Here is a 26,335-nt window from a genome sequence, read left to right as displayed (position 1 = left end):
GGAAGACAAAGGCAATGGAATTCTCTCTCTCTCTCTCTTTTTGGCGCCCCCCCCCCCAGGTGCAAATCCATTAAAAAGAATCCTCTTGATAAACAATTGTTTCAGTTCAGACGGATAGAACTAGAAAGTTTGTGGGTTTGCATCAAGATTCTTATCACCCTAGAAACCACCCCTATGGTCGTTGCGCCTGAGGCTGGTTAGGCATTTTATCCTTCTCATGGCAATGTCAGGAAGCTAGCCAACTATATTCATTTGTCTAAGGTTGCAAGGAGGTACTGCCAGCGGCCTAGGGTCACAGTTATCAAAGGACAGAGGTAGAATTTGAACTTCAAAGCCCATGTGTCTTTTGCCCAGCATCCCGTGAGGTACAAGATGAAGAATTTAATTAATGCAGTAAGTACGTGTTGAGCACCATGCACTGAAAATGAAAAGTCTGAAGACGGGCTGTCGGGATTCCCACATGTAGTTAACAAGGAAGAGGAGGATTTACGTGGAACGGTCACAGAAGGCGATTCTGAGGAGTTGATACTAATTATACGAATAAATACAACAGCCACACGGCTTTCGAGCTATCTAGTGCTTGCTGGCCATTGGGCCATTAAGGATCCAACGCTCAATTCCTTCGTACCTCAATGTTGCTGAGGCCAAAGGGCAGGTGCGAAGTGGAGTGCAACGAAGGATCTTTCCACCCTTTACTTCTCTGACCTTGCCTTTGCTCCTCAGGGTCACACCCCAACACCCCATTACCACGCCCTTCCTTCGCAGACTTCCGGCATGCGCATGCGTAAGAAAAAGTTCCTAAGAGATGGCGCCAGGCTCAACGCATCACGCATGCGTCACCGTCCCACAAGCCCCGCCCCGGCCCCGGCGCTAGCTCGCGAGCGTCTACCGTTTCTGCGGGCGAAGTGGGCGGGGACTGGGCAGAGCTGGAGCGCGGCTGCGTGCGTGCGTGCTTGCGCGCGGCTGGCGGGCGAGCCAGTGAAGCCGGCGTCCTGGCACGTGACCTGGGGCCGGCTTGGTCGCTCGGTCCGTCTGTCCGTCCGCGGTTGCCATCATGGCGGACGCGGCCAGTCAGGTGCTCCTGGGCTCCGGTCTCACCATCCTGTCCCAGCCGCTCATGTACGTGAAAGTGCTCATCCAGGTATGAGTCGCCGCCATTCCCTCCCCCCGCCCAGTGTCCTGTTGGGTCGCCGCTGCCCACAGTTCCAGAGGGTCGGTTCCAGCCTCCCCGGGTCTTCGATCTCCGGAGATGCTGCCGGTTTTCTGATGCCCTCTTTCCGTCTGTGGCGGGGACAGCTCCCATCTCCCGGCGGCAGCTCTCGTGGACCGCCCTCTGCGCCTCGCCTGCGCGTCCAGCGAGGAGGCCCGCTCCCTTTCCCGCAACCAACTGCCACCCTGCCCTTGCCCAGCGGCTCCCCTGAACTTTGTTTATTCTTCCCTGGCCGATCGCCATCGTGGGCTTCCCAGCTCTTCCTCGCTCTGAAAATGAGCCTTCGCCCTTCTCCCCTGCTCACCACAAAATGCAGAACGTGAACTAGTCCACGGCGAATTGGCGAGGACGAAGGGAACCAAGTTTTGGGATCTTCATCGCCCTTTCTCCTGGTGTGCGACTGGTCCTGCTACTGTTTTTTTTCCGAAATTTGAACACCGATAAATAATAAGGAGCACTTCCCGAAGTAATGACAAAGTCAGATTTCGGAAGGATCCGTGGAGCGCCTTCCAGCAGAGGCGCGTGGGCTTGTGACAATGGAAATCACAATTGTCCGGGCTGGACATCAGTTGGGCTCACGAGTTGTGGCCAGTTTGAACAGAAGGGGGTAGTTTCTAACGTACTTTAGAGACATTGTTAGGTGGAGTTTTGTATTGACTAGACCTTGGTAGTATTTTCTGTTGCTCTTCCAAGTATTCCAGTGATGGGGCAGGTCATTCATTTTTTTTAACCCTTCACTGGGGGTTGCTGTTACCCTATGCATTTGTGCCAAGGAAGGGAGCAGTTTTAGCAACCCCTGTAGCTCACTCACCTGTTATTTAAAAAAAAAAAAATAGGGGGAAAAAAAAAGCACCAAGGGCTAGAATAGGACTTCACGCACACATAGAAAGACTTATGTATATGAAAGAGTGCGGGAAAGACAGATATCTCCCATCCTCCCCAGGTGGCTGCAGCTGGGCCAGACCAAAACGGGGAGCTGGGAGCTTTAAGTGGGTGTCCTGTGTAGGTTACAGAGGTCCAAACCCTTAGGTCAGCTTATACTCTTTTTCCTAGGCCATCAGCTGGAACACAAACCGGCGCCCCTCACCCCTTTGGGCTGCTGGCATTGCGGGCAGTGGTTTTCTGGCTGTGCCGCAAAGCCGGCCTGCAGAACATTGCTTATTCCAGAGTTGTTGTTAATCAAAATTATCAGCTGCTTGAGTTGACCTCTGTCGATTCTGATTGTAAATGGAAAGGGCCATTGGCAAATGAGCTGTGAGTGACCTGTGCTGTATAGGCTGGCACAGAATGGGGTCCGCCCTGACTGCAGTTCTCACTGCATCTAAAGTGACGCATGACCCAGGGTGTCTTCAGGAGACGGAAGGGTGACATTCAGTTCTCTTACCTCAAAAAGTTGAGTTTCTTTAATACTGATTTCGTAACATCGTCATGCTGCCAAGTGTCTCAGAGGTTTTGGTGAAATTCCCAAATACTCAGTTTTAAAAATAGGTGTAGGCCTTCCACTGATCTCAGACAGCAGTTGTTTCACATTACGGGTTTGAATTGGAACAAAAGAGAGTCAAAGGCATGTCCCACCGTATTTATTCTCGCAAATATCCCTCCACCCCCCACCCCCAAATTCTGAATCATGTCGTATGAATAAAGTAATCATTAGCTTCACGAAATAGCATTCATAAGTTGGTTAATGACAGCACATTCATTTCACATGGATTTGCCTTGTAATTATTTCCTAAGTGAATTATCAAACTATGTAAGCATTTGCGAGCCAAATATGCAATTAATGCTGTCTTAATGTCTTTCATTTTGTTTAAAAAGATTGCACTCAATTTTCTTACAGTTTACTTTACTGTCTGAAAGGCAAAACGACAGAGCACAAGCTCCCATCCCCTGGTCCACTCCTCAAATGGTCCCAGTGGCTGGGGCTGGACCAGGTTGAGGCCAACAGCCAGGAGCTTCATCCTGCTCTCCCGCATGGGTGGCAGGACCCCAGGTACCTCAACCACTTTCTGCTGATTTCTCAGACCCATTCACAGGGAGCTGAATTGGAAGTGGAGCAGCTGGGACTTGAACCTCTGTTTGGTTTGCAGATGTTGTTATAGATGTGGCTATGTAAACTCTGCCCCAACATTTGTCTCATCATTGTATTCTTTATTAAAAATCTCGTGACCAAAGCATTGCTAGGAATATCACTTAATACTCGATGTGTTCCTTGTTTTTTAAAGGTTGGGTATGAGCCTCTTCCTCCAACAATGGGACGAAATATATTTGGACGACAAGTATGTCAGCTTCCTGGTCTGTTCTGTTATGGTAAGTGATTGATTTGGTTTGGGTGACCTTGAGAACTGTAATAGACAGGAATTACTGAAAGAAAACGAGCAGAAGGCGTGTTTCCTGAAGTTTTCCATGTAGCCCTTTGGACTGGAACTAAAATCTTGAACTTGTGTTCTCAGCTCAACACATCGCCAGCATCGATGGAAAGCGTGGGTTGTTCACAGGCCTAACTCCCAGGCTGTGCTCAGGAGTACTTGGAACTGTGGTCCATGGGAAAGTTCTACAGGTAAGAGGAGAGTCAATTTTCTGTCAGTTTTTTGTTTTTGTTTTTTAAGATTTATTGAGAGCACGGCGCTATAGTCTAGTAGCTAAATCTTCTCCTTGCATGTACTGGGATCCTATATGGGTGCCAGTTTGTATCCCAGCTTCTCCACTTCCCATCTAGCTCCCCACTTGTGGCCTGGGAAAACAGTTGAGGACAGCCCAAAGCCTTGGGACCTTGCACTCACATGGGAGACCCAGAAGAAGCTCCTGGTTTCTGATCAGCCTAGCTCCAGCCATTGCGGCCCCTTGGGGAGTGAACCAGCAGATGAAAGATCTTCCTCTCTATGTCTCCTCTCTGTATATCTGCTTTTCCAGTAAAATCTTAAAAGAAAAAAAAAAGATTTATTGATTATTTTTCATTTGAAAAGGGAGATTTACAGAGAGAAAAAGCTTCTATCTGCAGTTCACACTCCAAATGACCTCGATGCCCAAAGCTGAGCTGATCCAAAGCCACAAGTTTTTCCTGGGTCTTCTGTGTGAGTGCAGGAGTACGAGGCCTGGGGCCTTCCTGTGCTGCTCTCCCAGGCCACAAGCAGGAAGGTGGATTTCAGGTGGAGCAGCTGAGATGAGACTGGTGTCCTTATCTGATGACAACACTGCAAGGTGAAGGATTAGCTTGTTGAGCCTCCGTGCTGTAGATTTTGATCACCTTTTATGCACAATTCATGGTAATAATTAATAGCAATTTGAAATTTATAAAAGGATGCTTTAAAATTTCATGAAAAATATGCATTATGAAAAAGCTGCATGGATTTAAACATTTTTAGCACAAAATGTGTTTAGTGACCTCCCCTTTTTTTTTTTCTGTGCCTTTTTTTTTTTTTTTTTTTTTTTTACAGACTTTTGAAATACCCTCATATTTAAAACCTGGCCTTTCTCTTTAAAAATATCCTTGAAATACACCATTGATATTGATCTACATGAGCACTTTCTCTCAGCCATGTTGAGCAGAAATTAAATACATTCACTTCTTGGGTCACTTGTACAACTCAATTTATGCTGTTGGAGGAAAACAATTAATTGAGTCATGCCTTTTCCCTGGAATTATTTTTTCTTTTATTACTGGTATTATCTAATAAGCTGTTCTTTTTTTGTTAAGAACACATTTTATTTTCTTTGTTGTAATAAAAATTAGGACAGTATTTATAGAAATGGGGAGAGGACCTAGTACCATGACATAGCCGGCTAAGCCTCTGTCTATATCACCATAGTCCCAAATGGGTGCCAGTTCATGTCCTGGCTTCTCCACTTCCGATCCAACTCCCTCTGCTAATGGCCTGGAAAATCAAGGAAGGATGGCCTAAGTGCTTGGAGCCCTGCACCCACATGAGGGACCTGGAAGAAGCTCCTGGCTTTGGATCTTCTCAGCTCTGGCCCCTACAACCATTTACAGATGGGAGAAGAGTCTCTCTCTTTGTCTCTCTTGCTTTCTCTGTAAAACTGTCTTTCCAGTAAAAGGTGAGGGTAGCGGGACAGAAGTAGATGTGATCTGGATCATGCCCATATGGATTTTTGTCTTTTTTAATGGCTTATTTGAAAGGTACAGTAACAGAAAGAAAGATAAAGAGACCTTTGATGTAGTGGTTCACTCTCCAAAAGCCTACAACAGTAGAGGCAAAGTAAGGCTGACACCAAAGGCCAAGAAGATCATTCTTACCTCGCACATGGGTAGCATGGACTGTGCACTGCTGCCTCCTGGGGCATTATCAGGGAGCTGAATTGGAAGCCAAGACAGGACTTAATCTCCAACCAGTGGTGTAAGTTAAAACACACAGCTGGAACTGCTCCACTTCTGATCCAGCTCCCTGCTAATGTGCCTAGGAAGGTAGTGAAAGTTGCCCCAAGTGCTTGGGTTTCTGTCACCTACATGAGAAACCCACATGAAGCTCCTGCTCCCTGATTTAGCCTGGGGAGTGAACCAGCAGGTGGGAGACACCTCTCTCTCATCTTTAAAAAAAAAAATACTGCAGGGTATGCTAACCAATCCGTGTGGATGATAAATTCCAGACATTTATATAGTGTTCATTGAAATGATGTTTTGGGGCCAGCATTGTGGCATGCTGAGTTGAGCTGCACCTGTGCCACTGGCATTCATCTGAGTGCCGACTGGAGTCCCAGCTGCTGCACTTCCAGTCCAGCTCCCTGTTCCAAATGCTTGGGCCCCTGCACTCACATGGGAGACTCAAGCAGGGCTCCTCGCTCCTGGCTTCAGCTGTTGTGGCAATCTGGGGAATGATCCAATGGATGGTACATCTCTTTAAAATAACAATAATAAAATAGTATTTCATAGAACCCTTTGTAATTTTTATAAATTTTTTTTAAGATTTATTTATTTTATTGGAAAGGCGGATATGCAGAGATGAGGAGAGACATATAGGAAGATCTTCCATCCGATGGTTTACTCCCCAAGTGAGCGCAACAGCTGGAGCTGAGTCAATCCGAAGCCAGTAGCCAGGAGCTCTTCCAAGTCTCCCACATGGGTGCAGGGTCCCAAGGATTTGGGCCATTCTCAACAGCTGTCCCAGGCCACAAGCAGGGAGCTGGATGGGAAAGCAGGGCCGCCGGGATTAGAACCAGTGCCCGTATGGGTTCCTGGCGTGTGTAAGGGGAGAAGTTTAACCACTATACTATCGTGCCAGGTCCAACCCTTTGTAATTTTTAAAGCTCTGCTCTTATTTGCAATTTTTGTGTTTTATTATCTGATGAACAAGTCATGATTTTGTTAAAAAGCTTTGTGACCTAAGTGGCTTGTATTTTAAATACTTTTCCATCACCTTGGTTTTCAGTCAGTTCCTCACCTGGAAGCTGTCACGTGTTGGTAGGTCCGGGCTTGTGCGTCAGGCTAGAGGCCCGCTCTCAGGTGCCCTGGTTCAGCATGCTGGAGTCCACCTGGGCGAGGTGTTGGTAGGTTGATTCCTCTGCCAGCCACACCCTGTCCTGGCTCAGTGCGAGCCTTGCCTGCCGTTATCTCCAGGAGCTGTCCCTGTGGGCACTATCTAGTTCCAGGCTTCGGTACAGATTCAGAGCATGAGTGAAGTGACTGCTTGGGGGCGAATTTCATGATGATACAGGAAAGGTGAAACCCCACCTTCCCTGAATATTTAAATGTAACCTATTGGAATATAATAAAGGATTGGTAATACACTGAGTATCACAAACCACATATGCAATCAGAAGAAAATTTGTAGTCTGGGCTGATGAGTCTGTTAACCTTTACAAGCTAGAGATCTCTCTATGTGAATAAGAACTGAATAGGAATACGTTCAAGATGACGTGAAAGTGTCAATAGTGTCAGTGAAGTGAAAATAATACTCCAGAAATGAGCAAGAATTCTTTTGAAGAAGCCTGAAGCTATTGGAGTTGGTTTCACAGTGAACTGCACATCTGGCCAAGGCACCACTTTGCTTCCGCCCGACATTTCTCCTCTTCCCTGTGGTGGTTGTTAAAGAGCACACTGCTTTTCACAAAGTGTTGTCGATGTTTTAGATCTGCTAACACTAGAAAATAGTGCGACTCAGTCCTCCCACCCTGTTCAACCACGTAATCAGCATCAAAAATTTTAAAAAGAAAATACAAGTGGTTATTTTGTAATAAGGAGCTGTTCTTTTCCCATTTCCTGTTTTGTGTTTGTAAAATACCACAAGTGTTTCCTCCTGCAGTACGGTGTGGCCTGTGCCGGTATTTATGGTCTCCTCTGCAGAACAGAGAAAGCTGTTTCTTGCTCCTTCTAGGCCCAGTCCCTTACAGAGGAGGGTGAGGTGATATCAGCTCTCAGACAAGGCCCTAAACTTAGTGTTGCTTCTGCTTTTTTACATAGGAGAGTGGAAAACCCCAACTTTATACCAACTTGCCTTTCTATTAAATGTGGGTGTTTAGTCCTGTTGGATTCTCTGCCTGGGTGTCCTTTCTGTTTCTTAATGAGAGTTTTCCTGAGCATTCGCCTGCCCCTCCAGCTGACCATCTCAGTGAAATTTATCTCCGGATAATAAATTGGGAAGAAGTCATGGGAGGGAACCTTCAGCTGTTGCGCTGTGATTTCATTTAGTGTTTGCTCAGGCTTACTGCAGTGACCCTAATCCTCCTTTCTTTTCTTCTGTAGCATTACCAGGAGAGCGACAAGGTCGAGGTACGTGCAGCTGATTCATGTGCGCGAGCCCCCTTTCCTGCAGGCTGCTACTGTTTCTGGGACCCTGGTGGGAAAGAGACCGAGCATTGGCATATGGGGTGGCCGCCAGGTAGAATGACTCTGTTTAAAACCACCAGTTCTCTGTCTTCTCTGCTTTTTCATGCAGGAATTGGGACCTGGAAATGTACAGAAAGAAGGCTCATCTTCCTTTGACCGAGTTATCAAAGAGGTAAGAGATGAAGTGTGTCCCTCACGGCTCCCCGCGTCCTGCTGCATGCGGGGTGGCAGGTGCACAGCCCAGATCATCGGCCTGTGTGTTCCAGGCCTCCTGACGGGAATAGAGGCAGCTGCAGGAAGCTTTTTTTGCCTGTTCGTTATTTCGTTTGTAAAATGGATGAGATGTTTACTGAGAGTCTTTCTAATCATATTAAACCTCTGACGTGGGAGTGTTTGAATGATGGTGAAGCCCACTGTGCAGTGCCTCCATGCTGCTGTCATTCTGCTGCTGAAGCTTCCTGCACACGTCGGTCACGGAGACGATTCCAGGCCTGGCATACGGAAGTGTTCTTAGTTCTCACGTCACCAAGATGTCTCTAATGAGATCATGATGTTTCGATCAGTACTTCCTTCTGAGATGTTCTCAAACAAGCATTGTGAATGTTTGACAACAGATGTGTCAGGTGTTCTCTGCATAAGTTCTCTTGTTTATCTGCTTGAAAGGCCACGTTTACGGAGAGAGAGGCAGAGAGAGAGGGGGGTCTTCCATCTGCTGGTTCAGACCCCAGGAAGCCACATCAGCCAGAGCTGGCACAGGCCAGAGGCAAGAGCCAGGAACTTCTTCTGGGTCTCCCGTGTGGATGTAGAGGTCCAAACACTCAGGCCATCCTCCGCTGCTTTCCCAGGCACTCTAAGAGGGGGCTGGATAGTAGGGCAGCCAGGACTTAGAAGAGCCTGTATCAGATGTTGGTACCACAGGCAGCAGCTTCATTCACCTTGCTGTTGTACGAGGCCCAGGTTTGTATTTTCTTAGCCCTAGTTAGCCCAGCTTGTGCTGCAGGGTCTTCTGAGTACTCCCCTTGAAGTAGGAGTGAGGGATGGCTTAACTCAGTGACTGGAGATGATGTGGAAATGCAAGATAGCATTTATAGCCCCAGGGCCTACCTCCATGGGCCACCATTTTCTTTATTACCTCCCGACAGGGTCCTGATCTAGAAAAATAAACACGCAACAACTCAAAGACACGAAACAAATCACAGTTATTCTACCTGCGATGGTCTGGGTTAAGTAGAGGCCCACCATGTGTCCAGCATGGGTGGCAGAATCAAGGCCTCTGAAGTTCCACCCCACTGGGCAGCTCTGCTGGTCACCTCCTGTGGGTGTTTCTTTGCCTTTACTTTCGCATAAAATGGAAAAGAACAACAGGAATCGGCTTTGCTTGCGGATTTGGGGCAATGACAGTGTCAGCACGTTGAAGTCTGGGAGTGAAAGTGGTCCCACGATGGCCATGGATGCCATTGCACCCGGTCCAGGCTGCTCTCCCCAACTCCAGGGCGGAGGGCTTGTTTCTCACACCACCGTGTTCACTCGTGTTCCTTCGGACGGGGATTTGAGTGTCACTAGATTTCAGAAGTGTGTTGATTTTTTCTAGACAACTCGAGAGATGATTGCGCGATCTGCTGCCACCCTCATCACGCATCCCTTCCATGGTACGTTTGCACTTGCCGGCTGGAGTCTGCCTTCTTATCCTTGTATAGTGCATCTAGACCCCTGGGATAGGCTCACATGGGAGGTGGCTGAAGTGCTTTGCCTGCATGTTCTTGCTTACTTGCTTGTTTTGGCTTTTGTCCAGTTTTCCCAGATAGTAAAGTGTCTTTAGATGGAAAGGCATTTGTTTGTTTCATGGTTATCAAACAGCATCTCAGCATAGTTGAAAGTCTTTTCTCTTTGTTCTTCAGTGATTACACTGAGATCTATGGTACAGTTCATTGGCAGAGAATCCAAGTACTGGTAAGTATTTTTTTGAGTGTTCTAGAAGCTTTGTTGAAGCCAAAGTGTTACTACTTTTTATGATTTGTTAAATCACATGATCTGTATAACAGCTTGTAAAGTGGGGGGTGGGCGATAACTTCAGGCTGGGTTAGGAGTCTACTCAGTCTGGGAAGCGCTGGAGTCCACTCCACCCTTAGGCAGGTCGGTGCTCCTTGCCATGAGTGGGCCCTAGAAAAATGTACAGGAGGGAATGGTGAATGGGAACTTAGAAGTGGTCGTTTTTATAGTTCTAGAATAATCATAAATGTATTTACCTTTCTTTCCTGTGCACCCAGTGGACTTTGTGACTCCATAGTAACCATCTATCGGGAAGAAGGCATCCTGGGATTTTTCGCGTGAGTTGGTGTTGGGGTCTGTGTGTGTGTGAGAGAGAGACCAGGAACTGCATGACTCAGTTTACTCTCTAGAGAAAATGTCTTCCTGGGTTTGCTTCTTCTTAAGCTGTTTAAGCCCTTGCTGACTTAAATTGCCTTTGTTGTGAAGATCCCAAACCTTCTCTTCTAGATAAAGTTAATTGCGTGTTTCTTTACTTAACAGTAGTGTCTCTCATATGTAGCTTATCAGATAAGGAAAATTAAGTTTCAGAAATGGAGAAATCATCTTAACATGTGTTATTCTATGAAAGTCAGTTAAGGCTTGAATTTACTTTGGGAAAACAACTTTCCTGCTTTTTCTCATGGTGTTGCATTATTAGCTATCTTCAGAGTGTTTGCACACACTTTGAGTATCGCAGATGCTCTGAGATGTGGGCAGGACAGCTAAGCTCTAGTCCCTGTCTAGAGGTGAAAAGAATGCCGAAGCCTGCTGCTCTTGCGTGGCTGATGCGTGATGGTGGGGCGGGGGGCACACTTGGACCATGGTCTTCCCCCCTCTGGGTCATATCCTTCCCACCGTTCATGCTGCTTCACCTTCCAGTCATATATTTCTTTTATGTCTCTTGTCTGTTATCTTTAAGTTATTCTTGCTTTGTAATTTAAGTATCAAGTGGTTTAGTAAAGCTGTATTTAAACTCCATCTCCAAACTGCCTTACCAAACTATTGGCCTCCTGCTTCTGGTTGCTCCCCCAGTGGGGAGCCTTGGCTGTAGTGAGGTCCAGCCAACCTGTGCTTTTACCAGAGGGTCCCGGGACACCAGCCTCCAGGAAAGTTTGACAAGAGGGACGAGTCTTTTCAGTCTCTTGAGTTTGGGAAATTTAATATTCAATGAGTGGATTAACCTTTCTACTGATAATTTGAGATTCTTATCTTTTTTATTTCTTCATGTAGGGGTCTTATTCCTCGCCTCCTAGGTGACATCATTTCTCTGTGGCTGTGCAACTCACTGGCCTACCTCGTCAATACCTATGCACTGGACAGTGGGGTAGGTTGCAACCCTGGTGAGACAGGCTGTGGTGGGCTATTTTGTATTCACTTGACAGTTCTGACCAGCTTTAAAGTAACATGATACTATGCTACATGCCAGACTGAACATGGCAAAGTTAAAAAATGATCAGTTGAGTTTTCAAAGGATAATGGAGGGATGTACACAGTTTGCTATTGTAGAGATGGGCCTTTGGGCACAGTGCGATGGCTCAGTGGCTAAATCCTCACCTTGAACACACCACTTCATGTTCCGGCTGCTCCACTTCCCATCCAGCTCCCTGCTTGTGGCCTGGGAAAGCAGTAGAGGATGGCCCAAAGCCTTAGGATGCTGTACCCACATGGGAGACCTGGAAGAGACTCCTGGCTCACCTCTGGCCTTTGTAACCATTTGGAAAGTGAACCAGCGGACAAAGGATATTTTCTGTCTCTCCTCCTCTTCTGTTGTAAATCTGACTCTGCAATAAAAGCAAAGAAATATTTCAAAAAAGAAAAAGATGGACCTTTAGTCCAATGTGATGGAGCATGCTCAAGAGATCTAGCCCTGCCCCTGTGCAGGCCACTAGGAGACCATTTCTTTCTTTCTTTTTATAAATATTGATTTATTTCAAAGGCAGAACTACCAGGAGAAAAGATCTTCCATCCACTAGTTCATTCCACAAAAAGGCCACAAAATAGTTAAGAACAAGGCCAGGTGGAATACAGGAGCCTGGTACTCCATCTGCATCTCCCTGTAGGTGCCAGAGGCCTAACTTGGCCATTCTCCACTGCTACTTTCCCAGGCAAACCAAACTGAAGCTCTTACACAATTCCTGTGTAGCAGCAGCTTCAACTAATACGCCACAATGCAATGCTTGCCCCTTTTACTTTTTGTTCTCGTTCAGATTAGTAAAAGATAGTTTCATGGTATGTCTTTTTCTTTTTTTTTTTTTTTTTTTTTGCTCATTTATGGATTGTTAAGGTGCTCTTATATTGAGCTTTCCCAGAGCCTCTGCCTGAGAGGTTTTGAGAGTCTGGCTTTTTTGGCAGTTGTTTCTGCCGTCCAGCACCTCCAGGGATTCTGTCCCTGGGCAGCTCAGCAGCTTGGTGAGATGTGGACACACTCAGAGGTGCCCGCCCTGCTGCTGGCTTCGTGAGTAGAGGGAGTGTCTGCAGCTGGTCTTCCCTTGCCTGTGGTCTCTCTCTCTGGCTTTGGTCACCTGCGGTCAGCTTGTATACGAAAACACCAAATGGAAAATTCCAGTTACAAGAGATCACAATCAGATCATTTTTTTTGTTAATAGTATGTTTTTCTTCTATTTCATTGTTGTCCTCAGTCTTTTTCTGTGCCTAATTTATCAATTCAGTTTTATTATAAGCATATTTGTAACAGTATGGGGAAACCAGTATCAATAAGTGTATGTCAGAAACTTTGTGGAAAAATTATTCAAAGATGAATTTGAGTAAATATTTTTAAATCTACACCTGTTTTTTTATGATACACATTTTTTTCCTTAAAGATTCATTTATTTGAAAGGCAGCTTTTGAGAAAAAGGGATGGTCTTCCATCTACTGGTTCACTCCCCAGTGTCCACATCAGCTGCAGCTGGCCCAGGCTTCCTTTTGGGACTCCCATGTAGGTACAGGAGCCCGAGCACATGGGCCGTCCTCTGCTGTTTGCCTAGGCCATTAGCCAGGAGCTGGAATGGAAGTGAAGCAGATGGCATGCCATCCTTGCAGATGGCTGCTTAACGTATTATGCCACAGTGCTGGGCCCCTCCCAGCACTGGGCTTTCTGAAGACCATTTACTGCAGTTTCAGGCGTCCAGTGGGGGTCTGGGACTGTGTTTCTGCAGCATGGGAAGGTTGCTATCGTCGTTGTGTTTGTTTGAAATCCTCAGGCTAGTATATTTCTTCTCAGATTTTTTTAGTGTAACAGGAATGTATCTGTTCACGTGAATCAACTTGATCACTTGGGTCACTACCTCTTTATACTAAAAATCAGTACTGTATGTTTTCACCTTGAAATTTATTTTCAAGTTGTCGAAGAAACTGATAATTTAGAGCTACAATATATTGTTATATTTATGGCCAGTTAACTTACCAGCAGCTTTAAAATGTTCTAATCCATTCTAATAAAGATGCTTTGTGTTTCAGGTGTCCACCATGAATGAAATGAAGAGTTACTCACAAGCTGTCACAGGAGTAAGTGTTCTTCTTAATCCTGTTAGCCTTCTAGGAATAACTGGATTGGGTTTGCCTTTTCTAACTGGCCAGTGTTGGCAGTGCCTTACAGCAGCCAGCTGCCTTGCTGGGAAAGTCCCACACGGCGGGGTATGTTGATCAATGGTGAGAATAAAGCCCAGGCCCGGCTGCGAGCAGAGGTGGTCAGCATGCAGCCCTGCCTTGGGCAGCCTTCGGGTTGCTGTGTGGACATTTCCCTCCCAGGCCTGTCTGTGCTGCTTCTCAGGCCCGCGTCTCCTGCAGGGAGAGCTCCACCTCCCATAACCTCGGAGCCCTCCAAAAGCTGCACTGAAGTCATCCTCCTCCTCTTTGGGTGGATGCTCATGTTCTCTGATTGGCTAAAGGGCTGTTTTAAAATGTTTTATTGGTGTTGTTTTGTTGTGGTTTTGTTTGGTTTTTTTGTTTGTTTTTGTTTTGGCGGGCAGGGGTGGGGGGTAGTCTGTTTATATGAAAGAAAGAGCTCTTCCTTCTACTGATTGAGCCTCAAGTGCTGAGCCAGGAGCCCCAAGTTCAGCACATTCTCCCACGTAGGTGTCAAGGACTCCAGGTACTTGGATCATCACTCTTAGATGCCCGTGAGCAGAACTGTGCACTGCAGCCGGGACTTGAGCATAGGCCTATGGCATGTGGCTGCCCCAAGCAGTCTGACCTGCACCAAATGCTCACCCAGGATTTATGATGACTCAACACAATGATCAGAAAAGGCTGCTAGGCTTTTGTTGAAATAACGAAAGTAGCAGTATATTAAAAGAAACATTTCCAGTCTCAAAACTGTATGCTTTGGGTCTTTGCAAAGCCACCAGGAAAGCAGACCAGTGCTGGAGTGTTTGACCACAGGGGCACGAGGCCTGTAGAAGGTAGAGCAATGCGACTAGGATGACCTAATCACTCCGCCATCTTTTTGTTATTTTGCAGTTTTTTGCCAGTATGTTGACCTACCCCTTTGTGCTCGTCTCTAACCTTATGGCTGTCAACAACTGTGGGTGAGTACATCGCACTGAGCCTGTGAGCTGGTCGCCTGTGGGCCTCACCCGCAGAGCAGCTGTAGAAATGTAGGAAGGAAAACACGTGGATGGTATTCCTAGCTTCCTGATTTTTCACCCCTGTGACCTGTATGCTCCATGTAGCAGCAGATGAATACCTGTGGGCAACCACCTTGTCTCCCTTTCTGGAACAGGGAAGAGCAAAAATACCAGTTGCCCAGGATTTATACTGTACACTCAATGCTGGTACAGCTCCTGTCCTCGGAAGGGCAGGGTGATTGTCAGCATCTGTTTCCACACCGTTCCTACTTCTGGTCTTTGTCCTCCTGATGGTGACAAGGGTGTGTCATGGATTGAGCCACACAGCCTTTACCTGTTTTCCCTGGGAGCCCGAGTCAAAAAGTGAGGATTACAGGAAGAAGAAATGGCAAACCTGGCCAATGGCAATCTTCTTCCTCTTTCCCTGACTGGCTGTTTGGTGTGGGTGGGGCTGTGTGCCACCAGCAGCTTCTAACAGTGCAGTAACCCTGCCACCTGTGCAGCCATTTGCCTCTAGGCGTAACTCAAAATTCTGCTCCCGTGTGGTCCCTGACATAGTGTCATTGTTTCCTGGCATGTAGAACAGCCGCCACATGTTAGCCCCTAGCGAGGGGACAGGCTGGTTTTTTCCAGAGTAAGAACTGTGTGTGTGGGAGCGGTGCCAGCCGCTGCTGGCATCTCTGATCATCCCTGGGTTCTTGGTAGCTTTAAGTTCTTTCCTGCTCACTGATGATATGATTGGTATGTTTTGGTGTTTCATGTTCACAAATGAAGAATCTAAATGCTTTAGAATGTAAGATTGGGGTTTCCAGGGTGTGTGTGCTCTGGTCTTTACCGTACCCTCATATAATTTGTTTCATTAGAACCAAAAAGTGTGCAGCAGCAAACTTTGACAGATTTCTCACTTTTTTTTTTTTTTTGGAAAAGCAGAATTAGAAGGAGAGACAGAGGTTTCATGTCTGCTGGGTTTTTCCCCACGTGGCTACAGCAACCAGGATTGAGCTCGGCTGAAGCCGCAAGCCTTGGAGTCCATCCAGGTTTCCCCCGTGGATGGCTAGCAACCAATCTTGGGCTGTTTTTCCAAGTGCATTAGCAGGGAAGCGGTTTGGAAATGGAGGAGCAAGGACTCAAAATGCACTTGAGGTGGCTTAACCCCCTGTGCCACAGCTTGAGAAAATGCTTCAGGAATAGTGGCTTGAATAACTTTTCTCTTTTTCCTGTGTCAGGCTTGCTGGTGGATGCCCTCCTTACTCCCCAATATATAGCTCTTGGATAGATTGCTGGTGCATGCTGCAAAAAGAGGTACTGTCCCCGGTTTCTTTTGTTTGTTTTATAAATATTGTCTGGAATCCTGGATTCACTCTTGGGATCACGCTTTGCTGCCGGCTAGTATTCCCTGTGTGTCACTCTGACGGAAGAGTCGCAGTCGGGAGCTGGAAACCCTTTGGGCGATCACGTTCAAGTTACAGATAGACTGTTAAGAGCATCATTCTGGTTAAAATGTTGACCTTGATTTCATATGTTTCCCCAAGCTCACCTTTTTTAGCCCCGAATTTCCTTAGAAAGCTTTTCACTGAAGAAGCCCATGAGGAGTTCTTTGTACCAGGTGTTGTCAGCAGTGGCCCTGAGGGAGCTGGTCTTCACTTACAGAGCCGTGTTAGTAAGTAGATAGCGTCAGCCAGACTCCAGTTCACCATGTGTGGCATCTGTGACGTGTGGCATCTGCAACCGAGCATTCTAAGTCTAGGCTGAACTGTATAATCACATGGGCGGGGAGTCGATTTAGCTTGAGAACACTTCAAGTGGCCAGAGGCTCCAAGCTGCTTTTGAGTGGGAAGCACTTAGTAAAGGACTGCGGAAGACCGTGCATAAAGAAGCCCTTTGTTGCATTATCGCCCAGCACTTAGCGTGCACATGGGAAGGCCTGTGGCTGTGGTTGCTGAGCCCAGCAAGCTTGTCCGCAGGTCCCAGCCAGAGCAAGGGGCTGATGGGAGCGCAGCAGCCAGGAGCAGGGTAGCTTTTATGTGCTCCTGATCCTGTTGTCTCCCTGCTGCCCACGGTGGGGGGGGAGGCAGGTAGGAGAAGAGTCTTCCCCGGGAGGCACTGAGCCTTAAGGTGCTTTAAGACAAGCAGCACATCTTGGTAGGACGGTTGCCATCACCCATCACACTAAGGACTGACCTGCATCATAAGCTCACGTTACTCAGAATGGGTACATTGTCCCTGTGGACCCATTTTGCATGTGAAAAAATTGGGGCAGAGAACTGTATGGTGCTGGTTTCCCACCTGCGGTTGCCCAGCCCTGATTCGGAAGAGCTAGGAGGATGCACAGGCTGTGGTGCCATGTTCTGTTCCCTGCTCTCAGAACGTGACTCATTTTAAGATTGAGTTCTCTGTAGAAAAGTGACCAGAGGAGCTGGCGCTGCCTGAATGTCAGGCGCAGCTCTAAGCCCCGACGTATGGACGGTGGCAGGCTGAGCACTCCTCCTGAGCATTCAGCCCTGCAAGTGGTTACATTTGGGGGTTTGGTTTTGTTTTGGAGTGTCATGTTGGTGCTCCAAGTTTTAGGTGGACAGATTGGTTGTACTCAGCCTGCTCCGGCTCTGAGGACCCAGCTGGCACGTGACGAGGCTAGTGTTCTGTGTTAGAACGTCCTGCACTGTTAACGAGGAGAAAGGTGATGAGTTTGCCAGCCTGTGAACTGAAGCCCCGCCTCTCTGCGGGACAGTCCCAGCGTGGTCTTGCTGGCGCTCGGCCAGACTCCCAGGCACGTGGCCGCCTGCGTCACTGCCCATGTGCACTGGCTGATCTCATCTTCATGCTGGACTTTCTTTGTGTCTGTTTTTTTCCAGGGAAACATGAGCCGAGGAAATAGCTTGTTTTTCCGGAAGGTCCCCTTTGGGAAGACTTACTGCTGTGACCTGAGGATGTTAATGTGAAGATGTAGGGCAGGGACAGTGACATCTCTGTAATCCCAGATGCACAGAATTATGGGAGAGAATGTTGATTTCTATACAGTGTGGCGCACTTTTTTAATAATCATTAATCTTGGGAACATGGAGGTGTTTGGTGTCTGCCTTTTTTGTTCTTTTTTTTTTTTCCGGCACAACAAAGCTTACCACTGCTGTTCCCCCCCTTTAGTTGTTCCAATTGGCACATTTTTGTTCCAGATTCTTTTAAACAGCAGGGGGAAGGTTATATTTTCTTTATGGTACAGAAGTTATCACAGGATTTGTGTCTCAGTTTAAACGTTTGTAAAACAAAGACTCCCAAGAAGAAACAGTTCTTTAAAACTTGCAGAGTGAGCGAGACAGATGATTTAGCGGAGTGTGAGTCATCCTTCCCTGGTGATTCCTTAAAAAGTCACCAGTAGCCAGCAGAGCTCGTCTCCCACCGTGTGCATCTGTGCGGGCTCAATCAACTTGGTTTCATATTTCACAAAAAGTGCAACACATTGCTAAATTACTCGACAAAAATCTCTGCGTGAGGCCTCCAGTCTGTTCAAAGTAATAAATTGTCACAGCAACAAGATAAAGGACAGTGGCAGTGAACAAGCAAGATGTGGGAAGGAAGTATGATGGTGTTTCTCCCCAGAAATCAAGGAAAACAAGCCCTTGTCTGCCTGGATTCCACCCGAGGCAGCTCTAATTGCACTGTCATCTGTTGTTCCGTCTTTGTTACTGTTGTTACTGTTGCAGAAGGTGAGTAGCTGGTCTTTCATTCCTGGTGACACCTCAGGAAGCCCACTTGTCCCGGCTGTCCCCTGATGCAGCCTGGAGTCCCCAGGTCCTGAGGATATTGTCACCCTCTCGGGCCCAAAAGCTACACAGAGGAGGAGAAAAATAACATTCCATCCCAGCAGAAGCTCCTATGTACTCTGGCCGTTTTAAAAGCGGTTAAAACGCTCTGTCAAGTGGGAAAGCCTATGGTTTCACTCACCTAATCCACTGGTGACTTTGCCAAATGAGTATGCACTTAATTTGCTGCTGCAGATTGCTCCCCCTCTCCCCGGTTCCATGTCAGCATCAGCATGCAGGGCCCTCCCCCCCCCCCTTCAGGAACACAACCTCAAGCTCTCAAGTAAAAGCTTAGTTTGAAATGTCTAGTGTCCAAAGCACTTTTATCTCAAAAACTAATGTAAATTTTATATGCTATTCGATATCTGCATTTGTTAATATAAAAATGTTTTGCATTCCCTACTTTTTTCGCCAAAAAGCCTCAAGTAAAGATGATGTAGGAAAAAGTGCTGTGTTATCCTGTGGCATGTGTGCACCGACACCCTGTCCTGCTCCTGGCTAGAGGAGTCAGTCATGCCCAGTCAACCACCAGAGGGCGCCCAGGCACAAAGGGTGCAGGCTGGGCTGTGGGAAACCTTCAGTGCAGCCTAGAGTTGCTACAGGGGTTAGGCTGTTCCTTCATTCCTACTGCGCTGCGGCTATGTGGCTGCAGCACTTGTGAAAATGCCAGGATGAAAAGGCAATTTAGGATGGAAGACACTTAGAACAGAAATCCTGTATCTACTTCAAGGTACCCAAACTGATTTTGCTGCACTTTTGTTGTTGTTGTTGCTGTACTTTTCTATTCTAAAAATATCTTCCTTCCCCTTTTGCCACTGAAATTTCTCCTATACTCTTAAGAGTCAGTCCTGTCACTTGTACCGTCCCAGCAGGATGAGCCCTTTGCTTTCATATCCCCTCTCCGCAACCCTTCCCCAAGTCCCTGCTGCGTATAAGTACCAAACATACTGAACTGCTAAAATGGGAACTACATTCAACACCAAGTTCAAGCTCCACACTGCAGTAGCATTACGTCTTCAGTCTGAAACCCAGGAAAAACATTGAACTAAAATGTCTGCGTAGAAGAGCTGCACGTGGGCTGCTCAGACTTGCTGGTTGGTTGGCAGCAGATGAAAGCCTAGGTGCCGGGTGGGAAACAGACCCTGCCATGCCTGGCCTGGAAGCTGCCATTCTGCTTTAGGGAGGGCAGCTATCCTCATGTGAGGGATACTTACGGGCTTAAAAGGCAGAGCTTATGTTTGCTGGTACATGCACACACACACACACACCCCACTACACCCGCCTGGACCCCAGAAGCGGCCTCATAGAAGCTAAACATGCTGGGAAAGAAGTAGTCAGGAAACCAGCTGATGGAGGATAGAAGGCCCTGCATTTAGCATCAAGCTGTGAGCCACAGGACAGACCTCGCAGCCGGGTGCAGGGCCTCGTGGTCTTCACCGAATGATCGGAGGTGCAGGACGGTCATCCCCCCCTTGCAGTGCTTCCTCGGGATGAGGAGTCAAGTCGCTGTACGGCAAGGACTTCCTGGACTCTGTTTGGGAGAGCAGCCTTGGAAGGGATCGAGCGAAGATTTTGACAGTTGCTTCGAGGCCTTCTTGAAAACTGGGCTGCCTGTGCTGGCTCTCTAAGTGCCACAAGAATTCCTATTTGGGTTCTTTGGTTTTCTAAATTTAGATGAATTTAATGTATTGTAGCTTCTTTTCAAAGGTGTTTGAACTGACCCTTGTAACTTTACGACTGTTTATTTGAAAAGCATAGCTATGGGGGCGGGGGGTTGGTTGCTCCATTCACTGGGTCACTTTCCATGTGCACAATGACTTGGGCTAGATGAGGCAGGAGCCAGGAGTGACATCTGTGTGTTATACACCACATGGGTTGCAGGGGCCCGTGCACTAGGCAGCCCTCCAAGGGCACCAACAGGGACATCTCTCAAGTGGAACAGCCGAGCAGAAATGCAGCAGCATTGTGTCGCAGCAGGTAAACCTACCACCTGCGACACTGACGTCTCTTATTGGCACTGGTTCACGTCCCAACTGTTCCATTTCCCATCCAAATCCTCGCTAATGACCTGGAAAAAAACAACAGGATGGCCCAAGTGTTTGGGCTCCTACCACTCAAGGGGGAGACCTGGAGGAAGCCCCTGGTTCAGCCATGGTAGTTGGAGCCACTTGGGAAGTGAGGCAGCAATCAACAGATCATGTCTGTTGCTGTAACCGACTTTCCAATAAGTTTTATTTTTTTTTTAAAGATTTATTTTTATTATTTTTTCATTGGAAAGGCAGATATACAGAGAGGAGAGACAGAGAGGAAGATCTTCCGTCCGATGATTCACTCCCCAAGTGAGCACAACGGCCGATGCTATGCCGATCCGAAGCCAGGAGCCTCTTCCGGGTCTCCCACGCGGGTGCAGGGTCCCAAAGCTTTGGGCTGTCCTCGACTGCCTTCCCGGGCCACAGGCAGGGAGCTGGAAGGGAAGCGGGGCTGCCGGGATTAGAACCGGCGCCCATATGGGATCCCGGGCGTGCTAGGCGAGGACCTTTAACCACTTGCGCCACCGCGCCGGGCCCTCCAATAAGTTTTAAAAAGGAAGGAGAAACATGGAGCAGGTAGGACTCAAACTGGCGCTCCTGGGGTGCTTGCATTATAGGTGGAGCTCTAACGTGCTGCTCCACGGCGCCCTCTTCTCCGCATGTGTGTGAAGGGTCGGCGTCCCAGAGAGAAGGCTACAAATGAGATGCTCCTTTTCCACAGCCCACACCCCCGTCCCAAGTGTTGGGGCTCCCCAAACATTCAACCAGTGTGCCCTCCTGGTTTGCCATGCTTCAGTCTCATGAATGGATTCCTCCGCAGTCTTTAGGACCAGCTGGACCCATTTTCTACTAAAACTGCTAGTATTCTGGAACCAACTTAATTGCAACCTTGAAGGATATTTTCAAAAAGATTGTATGTACACCAAAGTGTAGTCTAAGGACTGAGGAGTGGCCAGGAAAAGAGGAGGGAAACAAATGTGATCAATGGTGCCAGGAGACAGGACCCGGGCTTCCCCAGGGCGACATTGTGTCTTTTAAGGGAGATGAAGGCTTGTAGCACCCCCTGTTTGCCTAAGGCAGCCGGAGAAATGGACTATTTCCTGGTAAGGCATTGCCATGGAAAGTCTTTCAGTTACTGCATTTATTTGCACAGTAGCGCAGAGAGCCAGAGGTTAGATAAGGACAAGAACCAGACTTGCACCTCCTCCTGTTCTCCATTCCCTTAGGGGCCCTGCCCTCCTGGCATCAGAGACACAGTGAGAATGTCCTTGGCCGGGGGGGTGAAGGAGGACAGAGCGCCAGGCATCTGCGGGTTTTTCTGCCTTCCCTCCTAGGCAGTTCAGCATCTTCTGCCACCTCCCTGTAGGGCCCGGATGGAAGTTTTATCAGTAGTAAGTTAGCGAGCAAGCCTTGTGGGTAAAGGCCTGTGGTGACTCCCCCCATCAAAGGTAATGCAGAATAACAACACCGTAAGAAACCTGTGATTCTGGAGGATTCGGTGGGGAGTTCTCCAAGGGAGCAGGGTGAGCCCCTGAACGTGGAAGCCTCTGGCTCCTCTGAACGATGAGATGACGCTTCTAAATTAGGCTACTTCGTCCCATATCTGGCACAGAGCAAGCACTTGGTGTGTGGCAGCTGCTGTTTGGACTGTAGGAATGGAGAGGGGAGGAGGCAAGTTCAAGTGCAGTCCAGAGCCTGGGTGAGGTTAGTAAGGCTGGAACAGCCAAGGGCCAGGCAGTGGTGTCTCTAGCTTCTGCAGCTTTTGTTTAGAACAGGATGTTGGCCTTAGCAGCACTCAGAACAGGGACTGCTGTGAGCAGATACACTGACTGACTGCGTGTCTCCTGACCGCCCTTTGGAGTCCTAGAGGGGGATTACATCCCAGGGACTGTTCCCACCTAGAAAGCTCCGAGATGAGCAAATGTACCCCTTCCCCACTTCTAGAAGCCACCGTTATGTTCTCAGAACGTCTCCCAAGTTGGGTGGGTCCCTTCCAGCCCCTCTGCCCCACCCCGGTGCATCATCCCTGCCCAGCTGTTGCTGCAGCCTTTTATCTCAGCTTCCTGCCTCAGGGCTGGGCTGGTGGGCAGCTGGACAGTAGATAAAATGGGCCCCTGGGAGTGATCAGAGTGCAGGGGAGGCTGCCTGCCCCGGCTACCAAGAAAGGTGCAGACACACAAATTGCTAAAGACTGCCACACCCTTCGTTCTCACCCCGTGAGCACAAGCCACGCAGCACCAGCTCTCCTCCCCCAGCCGCCTCCGCCGTGCGCAGCTGTGTTACCTTCCCTTGCAGCCTTGTGCGGGCGGAGCCAAACTGAGAGACAGGGATATTTAGGAATAGGAGGTGGGTGGAAAGTTCTGGAATCATAAGTGTTTGAAACCAGGCTACTTCCACCTCCCCTTCTATTCCAGCATTTGAAATTCCTGTCCGCCCCCCTTATCTTCCATCTTTTCCAAAGCCTAAGTTCCTGCTCTCTTCCTGGTCAAAGCCATAGTTAGCCTGGGTGCCCTGGTGGGCTAGCAATGCAACATTGAATGATGTGTGAGAAACACTTGGATATGGAGTCATACTACTGTCCAAGGAAATGCACCTGCCACCCAGGATAGAAGAGGTGCCGATGGCCCACTGCATGCCTTGCCTTCATTCTGCTTAGCTCCAACCCATAAGCAGTGTGGAGGCAAAATCCCACCTTCATGTCCATGGTGGGAACTTGAAGCTCTGTGGGGTAAACTGATTTGCCCAGTACTGGGAAAATGGCAAAGCCAGGACTCAAACCAGCCCTTCTGTGATCTCTAACAATGTGATTTGCATACGTGTTGAGTCCTGGAGATGGTCTACATTATAAGAAGGAAACAGTTTTTCTTGCAAATGTATGTATTTCAACCCTCTGGCTCACTCTCCAAATGCCGGTGACCACTGGGGCCCAAACAGGAAGCAGAGATCTCAATCCAGGTCCCCGCCGTGAGCAGCAGGGACCGAAGGACCTGGGCTCCCCAGGGTTGCAGCACCCCAGGGTGCACTTACAGGGGACTGGAGTCAGAAGCAGAGCTGAGACTCGAACCCAGGCATGTCCTAATTGTTGAGTAAGCATGCACTGAGAGGCACAGCATTGCCCAGCGTTGGAAGCGTGCATTACAGCTGCATAGGCAGAGCCCAGTGCCAGCTGGCATTACTCCACAGAGGAAGCAATTGGCCCTGGTGACACATGGCCAGTGGGTGCTCCAGTGGCTCAGACAATAACTCCAGGAATTCACTCCTACAGCCTTCAGATGTGGCCAGCTCCGCCTGAGTTCCCTCCATGGAGCAGCCAGCTACCAACTGGTAGCACTGCTCACTGTTCCTTTCTTACAATGTAGAGCTTGTAATTCGAAAGAAAAGAACAAACACCTGCTCAGAGAGCTTCAGGGAAGATCCCTGGAGGACCCTGGCTCCAGGCTCAAGCATCTGTAAACCATTCAGTGTGGGTAAGGGCCAGACTCCCCTGCTACCCTGAGGGCCAGGCCTGAGAGGGTGAGGGTCCAAGGCCAGCCCTGCCACTAGAGCCACTAGAACCATCCACATTGATCTTGGCTGTTGCGTAACACTGGCCAAAGGAAAGCCTAGAAGGAAAGCTAACCCCACTCACCTGTCAGAATCCAGGAACCTGAGCTGCACACTGTGGTTGGCCTGTTTGAAAGCTTTCATGCACAGCTCCACATGCATGCAAATGAGTTTAGTCACTTCATGAGCCAGAGATGAAGTCTTTTAAGTGAAAACAGAAATGAAACTTAGGTTTAGCACGTACTAGTAAGTGACAGAGCTACAAGACAAACCTGGGTATGTGAGGCATACACCACAGCACACAGCTAATCAGAGCTGGCAGAGGGTGACTGGCACATGGCCCTGGAAGCCATATTCTCATGCGAGTGTGCCTGGCTGCCTGGCCATGCTCTGAGGCTACCAGCTAAGTAGCCAATGGGCTCCTGTTGGGTACAGGGATACTATCTTCCCTCGGAGTTGTTCTCCCAGGGGGAAGAAGATAGGGTAATGGGTAAGTGGTCCTAGCACAGATGACTCAAGAAAACCTATGGGGCCCAGTGCAGTAGCCTAGTGGCTAAAGTCCTTGTCTTGCACATGCCGGGATCCCATATGCGCTGCCTTGCTTCCCATCCAGCTCCCTGCTTGTGGCCTGGGAAAGCAGGAGAGAATGGCACAAAGCCTTGGGATCCTGCACCCACGTGGGAGACCCGAAAGAGGCTCTGGGATCCTGGCTTCAGATCAGTGCAGCTCTGGCCATTGTGGCCACTTGGGGAGTGAATCATCAGTCAGAACATCTTCCTCTCTGTCTTTCCTTCTCCCTGTATATCTGACTTTCCAATAAAAATAAATAAATCTTTAAAAGAAAAAAAATGATCTTAAATTGAGAGCATTGCTGGGAATATGGTGTAGGAGAGACAGGAAGCTGGAAAACGAGGAGTTAAGAACATCCCTCCCCCAGAAGCTGAGATGATCGGGAGCCAAGAGCTTCTTCCGGGTCTCCCACACGGTGCAGGGGTCCAAGGACTTGGGCTATCCTCTGCTGCTTTCTCAGGCCATAAGCAGATCCTGATGTTAAATATTATTAGTGTCAAAATCCCATGAGCAGGGACCTGGATGGGAAGTGAAGCAGCCAAGACTTAAGCTGGCGCCCTTACAGGATGCCAGTGCCACAGGCTGAATAGCCAGGTGAACCTCGGAGGTAGCCCCAGGCCAGCCCTTCTAGACCAGGAAGAGAAGTGCAAACTCTGGTTTCAGGAAACTGAAACCACACCCAAAAATAAGACAGCTGGAGGAGGAGCCGGTGCTGTGGCTCAAAAGGTTAATCCTCCAAGTACCAAGATCCCATATGGGCAATCAGTTCATGTCACAGTTGCTCCACTACCCATCAAGCTCTCTGCTTATGGCCCTGGAGGGCAACAGAAGATAGCCCAATGCCTTGAGACCCTGCACCAACAGGAGCTCCTGGCTCCTGGCTCCTCCTGGCTTCAGATTGGCTCAGATCTGGCCGATGTGGCCATTTGGGAAGTGAACCAGTAGATGGAAGATCTTTGTCTCTCCCTGCTAATCATCTTTCAAATAAAAAATAATTCCTTAAAAAAAAAAAAAAAGAGGAAACTCAAGCACCTGGGCGACCCCAAGTGGCTGGGTCCTTATTCGGAGGACCACTAGATTAACAGGCAGGGCCACAGCGGCCTTAGTGTGCCGTCAGCACCCTGTGAACTGAATGAACAGCCTCAAACTGGCCCAGGGCCGGGGTGCAGAGCTACCCCCAAGAGGTCACTCAGCAGATACACAGACCTGCCTTCCCCTTGTGGTTCTCCCCCCCAGACGCTGCAATGGCCCTGGCCCACAGCAAGAGCCAGGAACTCCAACCAGGCTGGCAGGGACTTAAACCCTTCAGCCACCACTACTACTTCCCAAGATGCACTTAAGGAGGACCCTGGAGTGGAGAATTGCACACAGGCACTCCCATATGAGCCCCAAGGGCCTTCTCAATGGGTGTCACAAGGCCAGGTGCCCGGGCCCCCGTGGAGAGCAGCTCTGGGGTCCAGCTTCCAGCCTCTGTTCAATGGCTCAGTCATTACCAGCAGCAGTGTTGCACACTGTGTTTGCAGAGAGCAGTGCCGTTGGGAGCACAAGCTAATATTTGGATGTCAGAATCAAGATGCTGAAATAACTTGAAGCTGTGGGCTGGACCCAGCAGGATGGAGTTTGAGAGCAAAGCGAAGAGGGCATCTTGGTGTTTGTTTTGCTTTAACTCAGCTGCACAGCCCAGAACAGGGGAAATTTGCCTCCCCAGAAATGAAGGAGGAGGGCTCAGGAATTCTTGCTGGCCTGGGGTTGAATAGAGAACAGGAGGGAGAGGGCAGCTGCCCACCGCTCCCCCTTACCTTCTAGGTCCC

The 26,335-nt window shown here is 48.5% G+C and overlaps 1 protein-coding gene across 4 annotated transcripts; it reads left to right on the top strand.

Moving 5' to 3' along the window:
- Positions 1-933: 933 nt before the first annotated feature.
- On the top strand, positions 934-17,643 carry MTCH2 (mitochondrial carrier 2). Of its 4 annotated transcripts, none has more exons than XM_040980251.1 (13): positions 934-1,141; positions 3,433-3,517; positions 3,661-3,767; positions 7,905-7,931; positions 8,098-8,160; positions 9,580-9,637; positions 9,887-9,938; positions 10,256-10,315; positions 11,247-11,340; positions 13,476-13,523; positions 14,478-14,545; positions 15,811-15,886; positions 17,437-17,643. In XM_040980251.1, exons 1-13 carry the CDS (start codon positions 1,055-1,057, stop codon positions 17,521-17,523), a joined length of 912 nt encoding a protein of 303 aa, XP_040836185.1. In that variant the 5' UTR covers positions 934-1,054; the 3' UTR covers positions 17,524-17,643. The 4 variants fall into 4 exon arrangements, with proteins under 4 accessions (XP_040836185.1, XP_040836186.1, XP_040836184.1 ...); XM_040980250.1 differs by having other exon boundaries at positions 992-1,141; positions 7,905-7,935; positions 8,069-8,160; XM_040980253.1 differs by having other exon boundaries at positions 1,100-1,119.
- Positions 17,644-26,335: the final 8,692 nt, after the last annotated feature.

Source organism: Ochotona curzoniae, unplaced genomic scaffold, assembly GCF_017591425.1.
Source record: "Ochotona curzoniae isolate NIBS_2020 unplaced genomic scaffold, NIBS_Ocur_1.0 contig_3432, whole genome shotgun sequence".
NCBI classification, from domain to species: domain Eukaryota; kingdom Metazoa; phylum Chordata; class Mammalia; order Lagomorpha; family Ochotonidae; genus Ochotona; species Ochotona curzoniae.
The sequence above is the reverse complement of the archived record's forward strand: the minus strand, read 5'-3'. Positions and strand labels throughout refer to the sequence as shown.